Source organism: Helicoverpa armigera, chromosome 5, assembly GCF_030705265.1.
Source record: "Helicoverpa armigera isolate CAAS_96S chromosome 5, ASM3070526v1, whole genome shotgun sequence".
Classification (NCBI taxonomy): Eukaryota; Metazoa; Arthropoda; class Insecta; order Lepidoptera; family Noctuidae; genus Helicoverpa; species Helicoverpa armigera.
The window spans coordinates 8,664,792-8,685,846 of NC_087124.1; the positions used below are offsets into that span (position 1 = coordinate 8,664,792).

At 36.0% G+C, this 21,055-nt stretch overlaps 2 protein-coding genes across 2 annotated transcripts; both read right to left on the bottom strand.

Moving 5' to 3' along the window:
- Nucleotides 1–375: 375 nt before the first annotated feature.
- On the bottom strand, nt 376–9,659 carry LOC110383952 (cytochrome P450 6l1). The gene is made up of 8 exons (XM_064034800.1): nt 9,224–9,659; nt 6,824–6,979; nt 6,255–6,439; nt 5,968–6,128; nt 2,309–2,427; nt 1,895–2,000; nt 1,374–1,622; nt 376–1,082 (listed from the first exon to the last, which is right to left on the bottom strand). Exons 1-8 carry the CDS (start codon nt 9,593–9,595, stop codon nt 922–924), a joined length of 1,509 nt encoding a protein of 502 aa, XP_063890870.1. The 5' UTR covers nt 9,596–9,659; the 3' UTR covers nt 376–921.
- A 4,799-nt stretch (nt 9,660–14,458) lies between these two features.
- LOC110383942 (cytochrome P450 6k1) lies at nt 14,459–19,361 on the bottom strand. Its single transcript, XM_021344930.3, has 8 exons — nt 18,835–19,361; nt 18,347–18,502; nt 17,026–17,210; nt 16,585–16,745; nt 16,155–16,273; nt 15,704–15,809; nt 15,215–15,463; nt 14,459–14,774 (listed from the first exon to the last, which is right to left on the bottom strand). Exons 1-8 carry the CDS (start codon nt 19,204–19,206, stop codon nt 14,605–14,607), a joined length of 1,518 nt encoding a protein of 505 aa, XP_021200605.3. The 5' UTR covers nt 19,207–19,361; the 3' UTR covers nt 14,459–14,604.
- Between the last annotated feature and the right edge of the window lie 1,694 nt (nt 19,362–21,055).

A 21,055-nucleotide genomic window follows, 5' to 3' on the forward strand; every position in this document is an offset into this window, starting at 1 on the left:
CGCGGGCGGTGACGTGTCAATGTCCAATTTTATTCCCCATTTTCCTCTTTCACGATTTGAAACGAATTTCGTGTATATTCAAACACTATTTATTTGATGTCGGTCGGAATGAAACATTCTGGCAAAGTAAATAATCCTCTTACGTAAAGCATAACCGACTTTGGTTTTGAACGTTTTTGTATGAAATGTTTTCTTCATTCGGGATTTCGTGGATTGTTTAATTTTCTGTTGGCGTACAAAGGATTTGTGGTCATGGTTGAAATTAAAACAATCATTTATTAGTTAGCATTATTTGTGAAGTCGGAAAATTGCGTTTTTGTAAATTAGGCTGAGTAACAAAAGTGCATGTATCAAAAAGCACGAAAAATACATAAAGAATTATTAAAAACTTTTTTATTTTGTTTTCAAAATGGAGCGGTTAATAAAAGCACTGGTGGAAAATAGGAAATTGTATTGGATATCTCTTCATGCATAGTAATTGTGGGACATTTTTCGATACCCTATCAACCGCCCGATCGGACAATTGGTAGCCGGCACCAACGTTTTGATTAAAGTGGCACGGCTAAAGGTAAACCGAAAAAATGATATTTCGATGTTGAATTAATCTGTGAAATGATCATGTAAGAATATATCGTTCCGCTGCAATAAATAAAACGACAGTTTAATTGTTACACAACTTTACTTTTGATCGTTGTTTGTATCTGTGTGTGGTACCGTAGAACTTAAACGGATGAACCGATTTGGCTGCGGTTTGTTAATTCTTGGCCGATTTTCTATGAGTTTTCAATGATCATGGTACAATTAGCATTTTTATTAGATGCAATTTTTTATAAGATATTTCATCAATAAACATCAAATTAATATTAAAATTAATAATATCTGTATTTACAATATGACACTAGAATAATAATATCTTCTATATCATGACCGGGGAACGAACTTGACCTTCCCGCCATGCTTCGGCCTTAAGAACACGCTGTAGGAGTCCGTCTGCCAAGTCTGAGGTCCATCGGGCTCTATTCTGTACTTCTTGATAATTTGAGCGATTACTGCTCGTATTTGCATCATGGCGTACCGTTTACCTGGAGAAAGAAAAGCAGTTAAGAATAAGCTCATTCTTTGGCATCTTGTGATGTAGCTATTTTTCAAATAAACTAGAATAAATCTGATTCAATATTATTAGAGGGGTATATTGTCTTGAAAGCTCTTATCGATAAAAACCTTTGACATGCTCTAACATCCAAAGTACCTACCTACTTAAAAATTGGTGAGTAGTGTTTTAGTACGAAATGTTGCGCTTAAAAAGATCATTAATTTTCCCTCTAGAAAGTAGACCAACATCCAAACATTTCGCACATTCTCCTTTCACTCACCTATGCAGAATCTCGGCCCATCACCGAACGGTATGAAGGTGAAATCATGATTATCAGTGTCTGTGGAGTTGCTGAACCTATCAGGACGCCACTGCTCGGGCTCCGGGAAATATTCCTCGTTATAATGGATGGCCACTACGTTCACGAACACCGGCGTACCAGCTTCTACTGTTAGCTCATCCGTCAACTGGTTCTTTTTGTTGCACATTCTGTCCAAGTGTGGCACCGGAGGATGCATTCTCAAAGTTTCTGGAAGATTATATTTTTATAACATTAGCACAAAATACAAAAATAATAGCCGTCGTAAAAAAAAACCTTTTAAACGTCGGTTGAACACTTGTCTAAAAAAATGACAAATTATGACGTTGAAATAAGGTCCGTTTTGCAGCCACATTTTTTTTAGACAAGTGTTCAAAATATGTTTAAGTTTTTGTAGTAGGGCCATAGATGTTTATCATGTTATACGTCAGTGTCACAAATAATCGTTTTTCTATGTGTCTGGTAAGTTGAATTGTATGTACCTTGAATACACGCGGTTAAATATTTGACTTTCAACAAGTCATCGTAGTCCAGAACGTCTTTGCCACTTTCCTTCAATGCTTCGCTCACTTCCTCGTAAAGTTTTTCCTGTAAATGGAATGGGAGAACTAAAATAATATGTGTAGGTACCATTGTGTAAAAAATGACGATGTTTTTTAAGGATCATCTTTAAGGAGGAAATTACAATGTGTAATATGATCTTGCTTTCTTTTGGTAAATAGAAAAAGGAAAAAAATCGTGTCGATGGATATGTACAATATTTGTATAGTTGGCAAAGTTCCCTGAATGAAATGTATGCGTCGAGCTAAAACCTTTTGTAATGTACCTTTGCATCATATTGTTAATCAGGATAATTGGTGTGTAATCATGTCAACAGTATAATGATATTTAATTACCTGTTCGTCAGGGTGATGTGCTAGCTCGTGCAGTACATACGACATGGTTGTAGATGACGTTTCCATAGAACCCAGAATGGAAAAAGCGGCCTGAGCCATCATCAAGTTTTCCAATAATTCTGAAAAAGAAAAAACAGGTATACCTCTAATATAAATAAATAAAACACTAGTACCAGTTTAGAGCTACATCATCGTCTTTACTTTTTGTTAAGTGAGTATTTTGCACTAGCGTATTTTGGTGGACGTTTCGGTTACGTAGAAAAACTGAGCGTAGGTATACGCGCGACAGTGCCCCTATCAATCGAGCGATGTCCTCCGAAAAACAGCAGGTGTGAAAGTTATGCTGTTAGATGATCCAGAGTAATAACATACATATATAATTATTCATAATGTAAAAATTGGGTAATATAGCCATTGAGAAAACTCAGCAAAATAGGCGAGCGCAACTCTATCGACCCGTGTGGTTATCGGAATTATGAGACCTACCTAATACTTCTAGATATAATTGGCAAAGTGATTAATGTTTATTGACGAGATAATTATTTTTGAGTGGGCGTACAATGAGCAGATTATTATCTTTTATAAGCCTTTGAAGTTTTTATCTTTATTACACACTAGCTGTTGCCCGCAACTTCGTCTGCGTGGGCAATATAGAATAGTCAAAATACTACATATCCCGTAGGTGCATTCTTTCACGTGACAGTATAATTAGGATTAGCACTTAGCAGTCGCATAGATTCAATGATCAAGGTTGTGTTGTGGATGTGACCATTTATCTAAACAAAAGAAGTAAAGTTTGTGACGTTGTGAATATCTCTGGATCCAGTCAGCCAATTTGGAAAATTATAACGTATGGTGCGTAAATAATTTTCACAACACCAACATAGTTGGGGAATAGCTGGATGGATGATAAAATGAGTCATCATCATCAGCAGGCGCATAGGGTAGGATAGTTTCACTACTGGGGAGAAACACTTCTATGACGGGGATTTTCTGTGCACTTACTCACTATGGTAAGGCTGACCCCACATTAGGCGTGCGCGATCCTCGGGCGTGTGAGTAGCGCGGGCGTCGCGAGCGCGCTGCGTGAACGTCGCGTTTTGCTGCCCTACGGCATGTGCACGCGAGCACGCGGCGCTCGAGTTGCGTTCTTACCCCTGCGCCCGCTATCCCCGCCGCCCGCTAAACGCCTTAGCAGTTAAACGTCAAGGAGAGCGGCACGTGCGCGCCGCGAGCGCGCTATAGGTAAATGCCGCAGGGCAGCAAAACGCGACGCACGCGCGGCGCCCGCGCTACTCACACGCCCGAGTTCGTACTTGAAACCTGCAGTTTTGCCAAGATTTTCAAAGTGTACGCTTGCAATTTGTCATTTCTTGGTGGAGCCAGCAAATCGAAAGAAACTAAGTGTTGTATACTGTGCGTCACTACCGCACACACCGGGAAAATTTCGCTCTTGCGGAAGACGTTTATATACCATATTTTGTGTCACACAGGACGACAGTATCCACCGAAACACTTTCAAAGATCTGATGAACGAACAAATCAGACCTGACTTGGTCACCTGGGGCCAATCAGAGCTCTATGAAGCGATCATATGCTTTGGCTCCTACTGTTATTGCGGTTTCTGAAAAATTCACCTCATTCAACGATGAATGTAATTCTGATGGTACTATTAAGAACACTTGCTTAGCGCAGAAGCTGACGTTGGCAGGTCGACTCTTTTGACTTCTCGAATAGGATACCATTGGTTTTTGTGCAATGCATGCTGGATTAGGATAGGATACAGGTGGATAGGATTTTCAACAGAAAACAATTCTGTCTTTGTGATTGAATGACATCAAACGTAGTTTTATATAAAAGGTGTTTTTTTAGACTTGGCTCGGGTCCTACTGAGACTGTTCGTAATCGTGACCAGTGTATTTGCGATCAGAAGTTGAAAGTAAGCATGTCTCTGGTATGCGACGCGCAATGTGTTGGTTTTCAGACGCATAAAGCATTTTACGTGTGTATGGTATTAAATCGAGAAAGCTCCCATTTCTTATCTGCACTTTGTATCTGGGCTTGTTCTTAAAGCTACAGAATCCTACATTACCTACCTACCTCACGCTTAGCAGCGCTTGCGAGAGACAGATCCTCATTTCTTCTAGGATTAAGTTTACATATTCTGCATCAGAAAAAATAATTAAGGTCTACTTAATACTACTCACTCAAAGTAATTTGTTTTAAGGCCACCACATTAGTGGAAGATAAGCTAAACTATGTTTATGAAAAAATCCTGATATGAACTCCATCTGTAACTTTAAATGATAATTAATTGTTATACTAAAGTCATCATTTTTGACATAATGTTCAAAAATTTATTTAGATGGCACCGTTTTAAATTTGGCTGAGAACTATTAATTTTCCTTTCATCAAGGTAATAATTATAATTGGATTTTGATGTGGCACGGCAAACTGACAAACACTATTGAAATGTCTATCGAAAAATTACACTACGTGTTAAAATATGGTGAATTACGGAAAATACACAACTCCATCTGTTGAAATAATAATCCTCTATAAAGAATGTATGGTAATTAGTTGTCATTTACCACCTCGCTCCTTTGTCAAATTTTATATAATTTATTTAACACAGATTATCACAGATGGAGCTACTTTAACCTTGGCTAAACAAAATTTTCATTTTTTTTTTCTTCCGAAGTTACTTATGAAGGTGTGATTTTCTGTGTAAAGATTAATAGGCCGATCAACTAATATAAGTACAACATTCAAATGTGCAGTTTTAACAAACAGATTGCGTGTCGTAATATTTTACATCTTGAATTCACAAAATTAATCATATCTTTTGATAGAGTGAATCGATTTCGATGAAACAAAAACTAAGTAATACCCCAAGTTACGTAGAATTTTTGTATATAAGCATTGTCTGCGTTGAATTCGTAGATTTTACGTGAATCCCGAACGAACAAACAGATAAACAGACAAACAGACAAACAGACAAAAATGACAAAAATGATGGAAATGGGTTCTGTTAGTTATCCTTTAACATGCTGGCTATTTTTTTTGTCAATTTCTTCAATGTACAAAAATTACTTTTCTACAGATTTATTATATGTATAGACTAGCATTTTCTGTCAGGTTTTTTAAATAACACGTGCTAATAATGATTTAACAATATTTCGATTATATTAAAAACGCGGAAGTTTTTGATACTCCTTTTCAAAAAACTACGTAATGAATTTTGATGAAACTTGGCTTTGATATAGAGATTATATCAGAATAACATTTAGGCTCCCCATGGCTTATTTATGTTTATAAATGTGTTCAAGTAGTTTCTTTGATGGAAACCGCTTGCGGAATCTAGTAATCTAGTAATTAGAATCTAATACTTATGTACCGTAAAAACTGTTCGATGCTTTACTCACGAGAAACCGCTATATCAAAGAACTAATCCCTACTGAGAAATATTAATCTTCCGATTAAGGTTTACGGTGAAATGAAAAATGGAATAAGTTTCCCGGAAAATCTAAACCACTTAAAGTGTTTTTATGGGATTTTTTCACAGGAAATTGTTTAGATAGGACGGTGTTTGTTAGGTTGGATAGTTGTTAATATTTTCCTTTGAGCTCTTGTGATATTGGCAACCGCTATGTACTTACGTGAGCCAGATTCGGCGGGTAGTTTTGAGTTGGCGTTTAACTTCAACAAATGACTAACGAGATCCTTGTCGCCAGTTTGACCAGTTTTCTCTCGCTCTGCAACTACTTCACGGTACAACTTTTTTGTATATTCCGTTGCAGTTTGAGAAAAGAGTTTTAATCTGAAAATAAAGTGCGTGGAGTTTAAAAAGAGAATCTTGAAGCAGAGTACCTAAGGTGAGATGTGATAAATTCATTGCTCATACAATTACATTGCTCATACTCATACGACATGATGAGAAACATACCTGAGCAATTTAGCAACAGCGGGGAGGAAGAAGATCATGGTGAACTCCAGCCCTCTCCAAAATGTCCACCTCATCATGTAGCGGGTGATGAAGAAGATAGGCGAGGTCAGATCCTTCAGGGAACTCACTTGAATACCAAACACGTTGTACGCCACTGTGTCAGATGTGTACATGGAGAATAGCTTCTGTAATAACGAAGAGCATCCACTTTGAATAACAGTAGATGGGATTAGCATCAATGAGTGTTTGATTGTGGTTAGCAGCAACATTTTAAATTGGAATGGAATTGTTAGATTTTAAACCGACTCCAAAAAAGAGGTTTCAATTGGGCTTGTACCTATGTATGTTTGTTCGTGAGCGATTATCTCACGTTTGCTTGAACCGATTTTGTTGCGGTTTCCAGTATGGTATTTGTCAGTCTTAGGAGAAGGTGTACGGTACATATTGTAGTCGGTTTTATTTAAACGGTTTTTTTTTCAGGACCGCTGTAGGTACAACCTAATCTCCCGTAATCTTTACATAATTCACACCCACATTGTCTTGACCGTGTCGGTTGACGGCAAAATTACCTTAAGATCCACAGGCTTATTGCTATCAACATGGTCCTTCTGGATCCTGTTCACTACTTCTGTGGAGTTTATGTTCATTATTTCGGTGATGTTCTTCAATCGCATGCTTGTGAATGTTGGTGTTATTTCATGCCTCATTTGCATCCACATCGGGCTCTGAAACGAACACATAGTCATTACAGGTAAAATTAAGTAACATATCTCCTTTATGTGTAAAAGTCGATATGGTTAGAAATAATGTTACTGTAGGGTGACGGTAGATAGAAGAGTATGGAAGAAGAAAACATGCTGCGCCGATCAAAAATAAAATTGGGATGAGGGCAGGAGGATGATGATCACGCTTGAATTGGAATAATTTCTAACTTCTGCACACTTTAGTTCTTTAAATCTTCACTAAATCATCAATTGCAATCTTCATTACTTTTTACCGTCTCGTTTCTTCCTGGTCATCGTGTGACCATAAGAGTTAAAATGACATAAACATATAAATACGTTACATATGTACATAGCATCTAAGCGATAATTAATCATGTCCATATAAAAATAGCAGTCAAAACAAACATCACTTAATTGTTTATATTGCTCCAAACACGCGAACTTGGCGCTAATAAAAACTCTTTACAAAAATTATAGCAAGTTTGTTGCGCAATATACTCGTGCTGTCGTATATATTTTCTTAATTATAACCATTAACAGTATCTTCATTTGTGACAATACATACTAATTGTTTTCATTAACATTATAGGACGTGATATTATTGTTTATCAAATATAACTTGTATATACAAGTGAGAGGATGGGTATACCTAATTATAGATAGAATAGTTCTGATCAGATTCGAACATTGTATAATGTATAGGTATATTGCCTAATGTAATATTAGATTAGAAAAAGCCAAGGAAATCAAATGACTACTTCTACTAGTGTTATAAAAATATACTGGCATAAAATTGAGTTGCGATAGGTCAAGGTTAACCGTTCGCATTTTTTTAACTTTTGAAGTGTTTGTCAAATACGAACCATAGTTCGTTCCCCTATGTTAAAAATATGAGTAGTCACGCTATCTAGATGCTTGTAGCATAGTTTAACCACAGAATAAATATTATTTATTGTTCTGAAAATGTTTATGCATTTACTTACTACTATTTTAACTTATTCATGCATGCCTTTGCAGTATGCAGATTTCTACAAAGGTAACAAAACAAAGGTAATATAATAAAATATAGGTCCTTCAATGGACACCATTATTGTGTTTATTCAAAGGTTAGGACAATAAAAATGAATTTTACGGTCTTTGAAAACCAGGAAGTGGTGACTATTATAATGGAATTATGCATTTCGTTAAAGGAGCTGTTCAGATAGTTTGAGCTACAAGTAGTGGATCTTAATGAACTCTTAAATAATAAAAACGTGGTAGAGGCAGGTAAAAAAATATTGACAAAAAATTCTCGCGTCTTTTGTATGTATTGTGAAGGACCGCTTCCACATATGTTTTTTAGCGAATAATTAAATGTTCATTTATGGATAATTTTTTATATGTATTGTAATTATGTAAATAAACTAAACCTTTATGGATTAATTCAAACTGTAGCTACCTAATTATTTCCTCGTCATAAACTAACAGATTCCAGGAGTCCCCTGTACTTGAAGAAAAATATGAAGATTCGATCAAAGTATCGACCAATGAATGGAGCGATAGATTTTCATAAAATTGGCAGTAATATAGCTTATGCCTATATAACATATCCCCTGTTATGAGAGTGAGAGTGAGAAGTTCCCCTGTGATGCGGATAAAACCGCGGGCAGAAGCAAGTTTTGGTCAACGTTGGCCAACTCTAAACAAACATCGAGTAATTTTATAGTCATTTTGTGTGATAATAATATGTTAATTATTTTGACTAAGTAAATAGCCATTACCTTAACTCATCAGTAAAAAAACTTGGTAAAATTTGGCACTGGTTTAATAACTTGTAGGTAAGTATTATTATTAAAGCTGTCAAGCTTTAAGAGACCTTCCTAGCAGTAATGGGAGAGTGTACGAACATATACAGCAGCTATCTGTCCTACGATTCCGCATATGTACTTAATGGGATGAAGGGTTTAACTCGGACTACCTAACTTCTCCACAAAAAAATCAAAATTGTACAGCGTAGGACCTATAAAAGAAGGAAAAATTAAAATAATAGGACAGTACCTATTGTAATTTACATGAATAACGCAAAAAAATACAGTATCCGTTACTCCAGGTTATAATAAGGAATTCCAAAGGTCAAGAATTTTTGAAATCGGTTAAGCAGTTATTGACCTCTTTGATTATTTATAAAAACTACAACATCGACGCACCGAAGAGTTAAACTTCCGCATTCTTAAGCTGTTGTAAGTTATGAACGTACGAACATACCTTGATAGTAAATAAATTCAGCGCTCCCAAAGGGTCAGCATCGACGCCTGTAGCGACGTATCTATCTTGATAACTATCACTTTCTTTCACTATAACTTTCTTCGCAAGTTCCTTCGAATGTATCACAAGGGCTGGTTTCCATGACAGAAATATTCCGAAATAATCACATTTATACTTCTTGCTTAAGCAGTAGAAAACATCCCAAGCACTAGTTCTCATGAGAAATGAAAGGCTTCCAAAGAATAGTTTGGGCTCATCGTAAGGAACGCCTCTGTCTTTCCAGTAGCCATAATTGCTTCGTGAGAAGAAATAAAATACAATCAAACAAGACAGAATAAACACGAGAAACAACTGAATGATAGTAGCGATCATGGCGACGTACGATCTCCTTGCGCGTGCGAATTAGAATACCATCAGGTGTGTCCACCGAGTAAATAATGACTGAACAAACTAAACTGAACACACGTATTTGTATGTTCAAATCGATTTTTTTATAGATAACAAATTCGATAAAACATCATTGCGTAATATTAACACTGTCGTACTAAGGAGTACAACATAGTGTGTTGAGGTATGAGTAAATAGTGTTGCAAATATCTATCTACACTAATATTATAAAGAGGAAAACTTTGTTTGTTTGGTTGTAATGAATAGGCTCAAAAACTACTGGACCGTTTTTAAAAATTCTTTCACCATTCGAAAGCTACATTATCCACGAGTAACAACAATTGGACGTTTGGTTTTGAAGTTATGGCGAAATTAAAATATTACTATTTCTGCGTACGCAGCGGTCGTACGCGAAGTCTAATCATTTTCGTTCGATTTTTATTAGACTTCATTCTTAAAACTACACCTACGCAAAAGTTCTTCTCAGAGCTAAACAACAGTTCTTCTCAGAGCTAATTAACAGTTCTTTTCAGGGCTACCCAACAGTTCATTTCATCACTAAAAAACATTTCTTTTCAGGACTAAACAACAGTTTTTTTCAGGGCTAAACAACAGTTCTTTTCAGAGTTAGAATATTACAGGCTATTTACATTTTCTTAAACAGAAAGTACCGGGTGAAGAAGGTTTAGCTATAAATCCATAGACACCGTCACTAACATCGAGCACGCAGTACACTATCCGGGAATTTTTAAATTCTCCTCACCTCATGAACTGTCGTTAAAAGTAGGCACGCCGATAGTGCTTCTCAGAAATTTAAACCCCCCTAACATATGTAATGGCACGAGAATTTTTATAAAGGAGCTAAAAGATAATGTAATAGTAGCGAAGATTATCACCGGCCCTGCAGCTGGTGAATGAGCTCATATACCAAGAATACCCATGATTCCTACTGATTTGCCTATACCCTTCAAAAGGCTTCAATTTCCAGTAAAAATTTCTTTCGCACTAACGATAAACAAATCCCAGGGCCAAACATTCAAATTGGTAGAAATTGATTTACGAAAATAATGTTTTACGCATGGGCAACTATACGTTGCCCTATCACGGGTCGGGGCTCTTGACCATCAGTATATTTTGTTACCAGAAAATAATTTAACGTCAAATGTTATTTATAGAGAAGCTCTACAATAAACGCTCTATTTATCTATCCTAAAACAACCGGGTTACACTTCGGTACTCCCGGCAGAAGTGAAAACTTAGTATTAATTACATTTAAATATTTTCATCATTAACAACTTTAACATCCTCATAAAGACAATCTATGCAGCCTGTGGATAATGATGATGTCGTTTGTCCACCTTTCGCGGCAAAACGGAGTGACGAATTGATGTTTTATTTTTTAAGTGGAGATAGTTAAATAAAAGGATGGACCGTGACATGGGCTATTTACCGCCCAACGAAGTGGGTGCGGGTCAGCTAGTATATTCTGTCTGTTTGTCTGTATGTCTGTTTGTTTGTACACGCTAATCTTCCGAACTACTGTACGGATTTCAATGATTTTTTCTTTGTTGTATCAGTATTAAGCCTGGTCAACATTTAGGCTATAATTTATCTTCGAAACTTAAACTAGCAGAAGCTAGTGTTGAATAAATTAATGTGTACCGAGTAGTGATGTAAAATGAAAAAAAAACGATTTGTTTTTTTTCACTTTATTGAAAAAAAACATGAAAAAAAACTTTGCATCGTTGTTTTTTTTCTAAATTTGGTTTTTTTTCTAGCCTACTTTTTAGTTCAATTTTCAAAATTTCCCTTTCGTTGAGTTAATATCAATGAATGTTGCCAACATTTTCATGAAATTTGGTTCTGTTTTATCAGAAAAGTACCGTAGATTCAAGAATAAACCTAAGACTCTATTATGTAACCTTAAGTATTAATCTTTAACGGTAAATGCCCTAACAATTTAAGAGTTATTATACTCTTGAAAAAAACAAGGCCCAGAAAAAAAACAGTTTTTTATCTGTTTTTTTTTCAAGGTTTTTTTTCACACTAGAAAAAAAACGGTTTTTTTGCAACACTAGTACCGAGCATATTGCCGGCGCCTCTGCACGCGGATAAGTTTGCAAACGTCGACGTGACGCTACGGAGTAACCAAATAAATCTAAATAGAAGATTTGTTTTCACGCATCACCTGTGCTTTATGCAGGTGCATGTCTTTTGTTTTAATCAGTTTGTTATTGGGCTTCCTTCCTGATCTCAAATATAGAACAATATATTTCCACCCTGAGTCGGGAACTTGGTATACTAACAACATTCTAAACTGTGTTTGGCTCTTTGTATGATATACTGGGTGTTAGTGTGAACACCGTTATCCTTGAAACCAGAGGTTTGGCTTTACTTATAGAACCTAAATTAACTTAAATTAATTAAGGCAAAAAAAAACTTAAATTTTCACTCGTCAAGCTACAGTAGTAGGTATTTTTGCCCGTCCTAAGCCAGAAAAAGTATGAAGGGAAGTTACATCACAGTTTATTTGTATGTGTTTTAAATGGAGTGCTGCAGGTCACCGCCCTTTGACTCGCGCGCATAGTATCCATTTTACGGACAGTGTCGGAAAGAAACTTATTAAAAATTTTGAATGAAAGAAACGTTCATTTATTTTTAAATTCAGATAAATAAAATTATAATCAAGTCAACTACCTATGGTTTCAAGGATAACGGTGTTTTCACTATAACCCTGTATATGGTACGGTACGGAAACGATAACATGTATTCTATTTAGGCACTTGTAATGGGCCGTAAAGATTGTTGATACAATACATATATCTTATTAAATACTTTGAAGTTTTTATCAACCAGACGGCTCACAGCCGACGATAGCGATTTAGAATTAGTATGATGACGTAAAGTTTAGAATTATCTGATTTAATGACAAAATACTGAGGTGCCTAGGAACAATAAATTCTATAGTTATTGTTAGATAGGTTAGTTACAGGTATTGTGAGTGTATGATAAAAATGTGTGGACAGAAAGAGCTATTGTGGCTTCAGGCGTAGTTGACCTTATCGATTTCAAATAAACAATTTGCTATTTAACTCCAAATAAAGGAGTGGTTGATTCTAGGAAGTAAAACTGCAAAAATTACTCATATTTTAAAATATTCGTTTAAAATAATTCAAAGCCTGGCTTAACCTGGTTTCCAAAATCGAAATAAATACAATTGGTGTTTTTGATGAAATATCGTTCGCTGACGAACCATTGTCAGTTTTAACTTTTTTGTTATAACCTCAGGTTATAACACTGTTATTCTTTTAATTCTAGGTAGTCGATTACTAGTTGATTACTGGTCGATGTACAATTAAATTATATTTGAACACTAGCTTCTGCCATCGGTTTCACCCGCATCCCGTGGGAACTACTTCCCTTACCGGATAAAAAGTAGCCTATAGCCTTCCTCGATAAATGGGCTATCTATTAACACTGACATAAATTTTCAAATCGGACCAGTAGTTCCTGAGATTAGCGCGTTCAAACAAACAAACAAACAAGGAATCAGTCACTGAAAAGCAACAAGAGGGCAACAGGTACATGAGCGGCTGAAGGGTGAGGATACCTCGGCGGACTTTAAACGCAGATCACGCGCTCCCTGTGGGTCCAGCATCACCGTCCCACTCGCCACTTACCACGAGGGACCTACCCTCCGAGCAGGGCTGCTAACCCTTCTCTAGCGACTCCTCTCTGATCGGCCAATGAAGGCATGCCAAGAGGCGGGAGACCTATCCCCCGTCATGCTTCACTCCGGCAGGCCGGAGATGGGGGACAGTATACTCTCCCCGGAGCACTCGGTATGTATAGCCCCGCGGGGTCGCTACTCCCCGTCATCCGCCTCAGATGCCCTGTATTATCATTGGTTTGAACGCTTAGTTGTAATCATAATTTTGTTTGATATCTTTAAAACAGATTTTGAATTTGAATTCAAAATCTCTATAGACACTTTAAACTGTCTATAGAGATTTTTGCAAATCGTACTTAGCATGCGCTAAGCAGTTCACAAGTTTTGGTGAATGACAACCTTACCTACATATTTATGAATGTTAGTAATTATTTCGCGGAAAGCTATTTAAATGAATGTGGCTTTTATTTTTTGTGAAAGCGAATTATTTTGTTTTACAATTTAAATATTTTAATAGTAATAATTTTACTCGTGCTACATATGCACATGACTGCATGATTATTATGATTAAGAAATATAACATATATTTTATAGACTGATTTTATGATTCCAAGCGTTTGGTAGATAGGAATATAAATTAAAATGCAACTATCTGATCTGTTTTATTGAATACCTGCTCTTCTAAGAAATTATGACCAGCTATTCTAAATAGGGATTTGGTTTTCTATCTATCCACCTGATGTTTCAAAGGCACAAGTATGCTTAACAAATTCAAGCACAAAAAAATGTACATAACTTGAACTTTATGTTCAAGAGCAGAGAGTTTACATTAGCATTAAAAGTTGACGAGTACTGGGAATATTTGACGAGTATCCGTATAAGTCAGACGACTATTGGTACAAATCGCCCTTTTTTACTTTTGCCTTAATAAGTACAAAACCTATCAAAATGATTAAAAAAATATTAGTTACTTAGAATAACGAATAAATACTCTATCACGTCATGCAAAAATTTTCATTTTCTATTGAATATTTATCACACATTAGCGCTTCAAAGTCAGTGATTTCCGAAATCCGATGAGTATTGATATGTTTACCTTACAGAAATGTTAAACAAATTAAAACGTATTCGCAGGTCAGTTTCTCTTTGCTAAACCAGAGCAAATGAAACAAAGCACCTAAGTAAAAACTAAAGTTTAATATTTTAAGCTTTTATTTCTTAAGGCTACATAATACATTATTTTTAGTTTTTTTTTTATTACTTGAACTTCATTAAAATACATACTTCAATGTAAAAACATTCGTTTGTCAGGTAAGGTTGTGAATTATGCAGTCTCGCTTCGAGGGATAATCTTAACTTTGCCACCATTTTTAGGACTCAGGATAACACTGTAAGAGTCAGACTCCACGATCTTAGGTGCATCAGGCTCGAATCTGAACTTCATTATCATTTGGGCGATGGCTGTGCGTATTTGCATCATGCCGTAGCGTTTACCTGAAAAAGAAAATAAAAAAGAATTAAATATCTTTTAATTATTTTTCAGAGCGTCTTTATGATACCTGTACTTTTAGTGAATCCCAATGTAAGCCTTCATAATGTTTGTAACCGCTTGATATAGGTAGTTTTTGTCTAATAATAACGTGTCTGCCGTCTGAGATTTCGCTATCGTAGGTTGAAAGTATGCTAATCGTTAGTAGGTACTAAGAAAATCAATAAGGGTGGCAATGATTATAGGTGACGCAAATATATATTAATACATAGTTACTAAATACTATAAGTTATAACTAAGTTTAATGTTATGAAGATTTTTTTCTTCTGGAGACTTGACGTTGCAAAGGTAAAAATATAGACAAAAATATTGGAATGATTCCAATACTTAACCGATTGAACAAAGGTTCCTTTCTTAAGTCCTTAATACATGTTTAAGTACGAACCTATGCAAAACCTCGGGCCTTCTCCAAAGGGTATGAACGCAAAGTCATGGTTATCACTGTCATTAGAGTTGATGAACCTCTCAGGACGCCACTGCTCAGGCTCAGGGTACGAGTCCTCATTGTAGTGGATGGCCACTACGTTCACATACACCGGTGTACCAGCTTCTACCGTCAGCTCGTCTGTCAACTGGTGGGTCTTGTTGCAAATTCTGTCCAAGTGCGGCACTGGTGGATACTTTCTTAGTGTTTCTGAAAAATGTTTGTTCGCATTTATTTATTTTATACATTTTTAAAATGTTGATTACAAAACGGGAAGTTTAAAATAATTTGTTATTATGAGCACAATATTATAAAATTCTCCCAATCTTGCTGCTAACGAAAAAAAACTAAAAGAATGTACGACAGAATGACAGACAGACATAATGATAGACAGAGTGTGATAAAAAGAAAAAGAGAAAGTAAACAAAAGACCTTGTTTTCGTTACATACCATGCATGCACGCGGTTAAATATTTGACTTTCAACAAATCGTCGTAGTTCAGAATGTCTTTTCCACTTTCTTTCAGCGCTGCGCTAACTTCCTGGTAAAGTTTTTGCTGTAACAAATAATTCAATAAAGATTAATTTGAATTACACAAAATTTTGAAAAAAACTTGCTCAATAATACTCTTTTCTTTATTGCATTCCACAATGTAGGCTTAGGTGGTTTACCACCTAATTTATTTGGTACTTACAAATAATAATTCGCTTTATTTATTTATTTATTATTATTTACCTATAATATAATAGAAACAGTTTTTGTCGGTTTACTATAAACTACTAAACTGATTTGAAAAATGCTTCCGCCATAGGTGAGCTACACTGTTCTCGAGTGAAAGTCCATATTTATCCGACGATGAATTTTAAAGCTAAAGATTTAGCTGACGATATTATTTCAGTACCTGTTCTTCTGGGTGGTAAGCGAGTTCGTGAAGCATATAGGTTAACGTTGTGGAAGAGGTTTCAATTGCACCCAAAATAAATAAAGCGGCTTGCGCCATCATCAGGTCATCAGCTAATTCTAAAACGTAAAAAACATGCGATAAGTAACAATCAGGGAATTTTCAGAACATTATCAGTCATGAACACTGACATTGGATAAAAAGATATTATTTTATTAATGGGTAAGATAAGTTGTTTTCATCTGCCACGCGATTAGATCTCTATCGGTCTATATCGGCGATAAGTTTTCAGACGGTGTTTATCGTACTCTTTTGTTCAGAATTGATATCATTTTCCATTGTTTTGATTTTCTTTATAGTAAGTTATTTATTACTTCTTAATAGTTTGAATTTTTCAGGTGTAAATATTAGTTCCTCAGGACAAACTTACTTGCGTCGGAGCCGGCGGGTAGTTTCAAGTTGGACTTAACCTTCAACAAGTGATTAACGAGATCTTTGTCGCTGCTTTCTCCAGTTTTCTTTCGTTCCGCGACCACTTCCTCGAATAACTTTTTGACATAGTCCGTTGCAGGTTGTGAGAAGAATTTAAGCCTGTCAATTATCGATCGAATCACAATTGAAAAACTAAATAAACAAAAGTAGAAGTCATCTTTTGGCCATCAGTTTAATATTAAATTTACGTTGAAACTATCTGACTACCTATCTGTTTATTCGTTTTAAGTTGTATATACCTACGTGTATTCAAGATTATTTTTGGTATTTATTTATGTAAATGTGTTTATTTGTTAATTTCTAAATAAAGCCCCTATTGCCCTAAATGACGAGAAATTAATCCACTTGGATTTTTTATCTTTAAAACAATAACCGGTACCTCATAAACTCAGCGATGGCAGGTAAGAAGAAGATCATGGTGAACTCGAAGCCTCGCCAGAAAGTCCACCTGACCATGTGTCGCGTGATGAGCCAAAGCGGAGACGTGAGCTCCTTGAGCGCGCTCACTCTGATGCCAAATACGGTGTACGCCACCGTGTCAGATGTGTACATTGAAAATAATTCCTGTAATAATAATATAAAAAAAAAAATTGGTTGCCTGTAAAGTCGGTATACGGGCGAAAGTTTTACGTGACAACGACTTTGAGTAGTAAAATAATTTTAATGTGAATATTCATTCGTATAGTAGGAAGAAGGATGAAATAATAGTAACAATTTAAAACATTTATTTACCGGTGTGTATGCCTATCTCTCTCACTCTCTCTCTCTCGCTCTTAGGCGGGCTAACTGTGCTCGAGTGGAAGGGACGCGTGCCTTTCACTTTTTATGTCTGTCTCTCTCGCTCTTAGGCGGGCTAACCATGCCCGAGTGGAAGGGACGCGTGCCTCTCACTCGCTCTCATTGTGAGCGCATAACGTGAGCGGAGCGTAACGCAGTTTTTTGAAGTGTCACCCGGCAAACCAATTTATAAGACGTTGTCACGTCAAAATCAAATGTTTGTTTAATATTTTAAAATGTTATTGATATGGATTTTAATAAATATGTGAAAAATTACAACTGATTAACATTTCACTTCTCATATTTGAAAATAATGTAAAATCAGTCGTGTCTTTGCAGTTCTGAGTTAATAGAAACTAAAAATCAGTATCGTAAACTGGCTCTGCATGTTGAGATGGACCTTTTGCTATCAATACAGGGTGAATTTTGTAACCGAATTTTGAACATATTTTTATACATTAAATTTTCAAGAGGGTGTCGACAAGTAAATAGAACACAAAAGTGTGAAAAGAAAAAGCAAGCGATGTTTTGTAACTCTGACCAGGTATCGATCTTCGATATCATTTCTTTTTTGTTGGCCACCGTAGCTACGTCTTCGCGACAATTGATTCTTTTTGCTTTTGTATTATTGGCCGTTTCTATATTTTATATATCTATCTGATATTGAGACATCGTTATTGGCGTCCTTTCTAAACTCCCTACTCCAGCAGTGAAGACTGATGCAAGTTAAAATAAACCTTGAATTTCCCATAAAGTGATGGATTTGAAAGTGAAGATTTACTTACAATTTATTAAATTACTCACAAACTTTGAATTTACTTACAAGTTTCATCCATTGTCTGCTGAATTTATTGTGTCACATAAAGCAAGTGTTTCTCCCTGGACAGTTGTTAGAAAAAATAGTATTCACATTTAGTATTTACCTTCAGATCAACAGGCTGCTTGTTTTCTACGTAATCCTTCTGTATTCTGCGCACGAGTTCGCTGGAGTTGATGTTCATGAGTTCAGTGAGGTTCCTCAAACGCGAGCCGGTGAACATTGGCGAAACTTCGTGCCTCATCTGCACCCACATTGGACTCTGTAACAAATATTGTCAGTAGAAAAAATATGATCGAACAGACATGATATTTTGCCCGTTTAAAGATAATGGAACGGAACCCTTCATGCTCGAGACCAACTTGCACTTGGCTAGTTCGGAAAGGCACTAGTAGCATGGTGGCATGGTGGTGGTGGTATGGATATGAAACTCCTTAATTTATGACAGAAAATATAGTCAATTTTAATAACCAACGCCATACAAAAGCCATCAGCTTTCCGAACATCTATAGTTTTGTTACAAATTGAAGCACATTGAAAAACAAAGTTTCATTAGGTACAGTTTTTGTCAAAATAACCAAATAAAATTCGTACCTTAAGTGTGAATAAATTACATGAACCCAGGGGATCATCGTCACGTCCTGCATAAGAGTATCGGTCCTGGTAGCTGTCACTACTTTTCACTAGAACCTGTTTCGCAAGTTCCTTCGACTGGATCATGAGGGCTGGTTTCCATGACATATATATTCCAAAATAATCACACTTGAACTTCTGGCTGAAGTCGTAGAAAACGTCCCAGAAACTTCTTCTCATCAGGAACGAAAGACTTCCAACAAATGGTTTTGGCTTCTCGTAAGGCACGCCTCTTTTTTCCCAGTAGCCATAGTTCTTCCGAAAGAAGAAATAGACCACGGTTAAACAAGTTATCACAAAAACCAGGAACAACTGAAGAATAACACCGAGCATGGTGACGTTCGATCTCTTTGCGTTTTCAAATTACAATATCATCTGTTCGGCCACAGATTTTAGGAGATACTGAATTTTAAACAGTATTTGTGTACTTAAATTGCTGTATTTTGTAGATAATAAATTTATCAACACATTACGTTCCTTTATCAGTGACACGCTAAGACTATTCTGTGCTGTGTTGTGATTGTAGCCCAAGCGATATAATTATATCAGTTTTTGTTGCTACTCGCTTCCTGCGGCTTCACCTTCGAACTACTTGACTTTATGACTCGTGAAAAAATTAAGCCTGTCCCGTGCCTACTTTAGCTGTAGGTCTTTTACTATCTACTACGTGTTATTTAAATCCTTTCCAATAGTTTAGTCGAAATAGGTAGCATGATGACAGACAGCCCGATTGAAATATAGGTAATGTGCAATAACATAAATAATGGATACTGTTAGGGCATAGACCTTTTATCAATCATGCATCCGTTTTAACCTCAGTAGGTCAAAGTGGAAAGTTTCCAAGCTCGGTTCGTTTCCTCTTTGAGCTTGACGGATAGGATGAAATTTGTTTTGCCACCTGGTGAGACGTATGGCGGGTTACCTACGTTAGGATTTGGCAAAATAATCCATCACGCTTTACGGGTCTTTTGAGCTGTGCTCTAACGTAATGGTAAAGTTAGGTTCAGTGGTTTCATTTAAAACCTATTTGCATTTTTAAAAGCATTAATAGTGCGTTGAATGCCTTGTTCCACATTTGAATGATATATTGCGCTTTTGTTTTCGAATCAGTGCTTTACGATACAAATATGATGCATCGACTCAAATGTAGGTCCATACTGAGGCCACTGCCCCGATATCGTGAACAGCCGTTGCAAAAACAGACTAAACAAAGCCGACCTTTTCTTAGGTACACTGCATATAGTACATAGCTAAGATACTATGAATAAAAATAATTGCTTGGAAATGACTTTTATTTTATGTACCTATTAAGAGCAGCTGTTATCTGCGAGCAACAGACCGTGCCTCCATTTTAATAAGTAGTGTTTATTTAGTAATAACATGTGACTTTGACCTTCTAAATCTCTTAGTCAGGTTCATTGCAAAAAATATCTTTAAGTAGCATTTTTTTGGCTTAAGAAGTTTTTCGCAGATTTCGTAGTTAATGACCGTAGTGGGCGTTTATATTAATTTGTAAACAAATAATTTGATTTAAGTTGAAAAAGCAAGGTAATTGTTTTATTTATTAAAAAGGTAATTTAGATATAATTAAATAATGAGGGCTAATAGGGCAGAAAACAATGCTTGTTGGCACATTAATTTGTTACTATACATTAGCACTCATTTTATAGAATGACTTGTAATTAGAGTATAATTTTACAAACATATTAATTTATATTTATGAAACAAAAACTACCAATGTTTTTTAAGTTAAATTATGTGAGATAGAGCGTTTGCGCCTAGTTTGAATAATTATAATAATCAAAGAACTGAGAACGTGCTCTTGCATTAATTGACCACTATTCATTTTTCTATTTCTCCATGTATGCAGTCTGCTGCTCTGAAGCTTTACCAGTATTTTAAATTCGCATAAAAGACACGAAATAAACCTCAACCTCTTCCTTGACTTTAACTATAATTATCATTTTGGCCATACATTTCGTTGGGCCGGTGGGTTTCAGGGCAAATCTATTCTGCGATTCCAGTGTCCAACAATATTCTGGTGGCGGTTTTCCGACCTCTTCACGAACCCGGATAAAAAGTAGTCTATAGCCATTAGCCATCCTCGATAAATGGGTTATGTAACACTAAGAGATTTTCTCAAATCGGTCCAGTAGCTCCTGAGATTAGAGCGTTCAAGCAA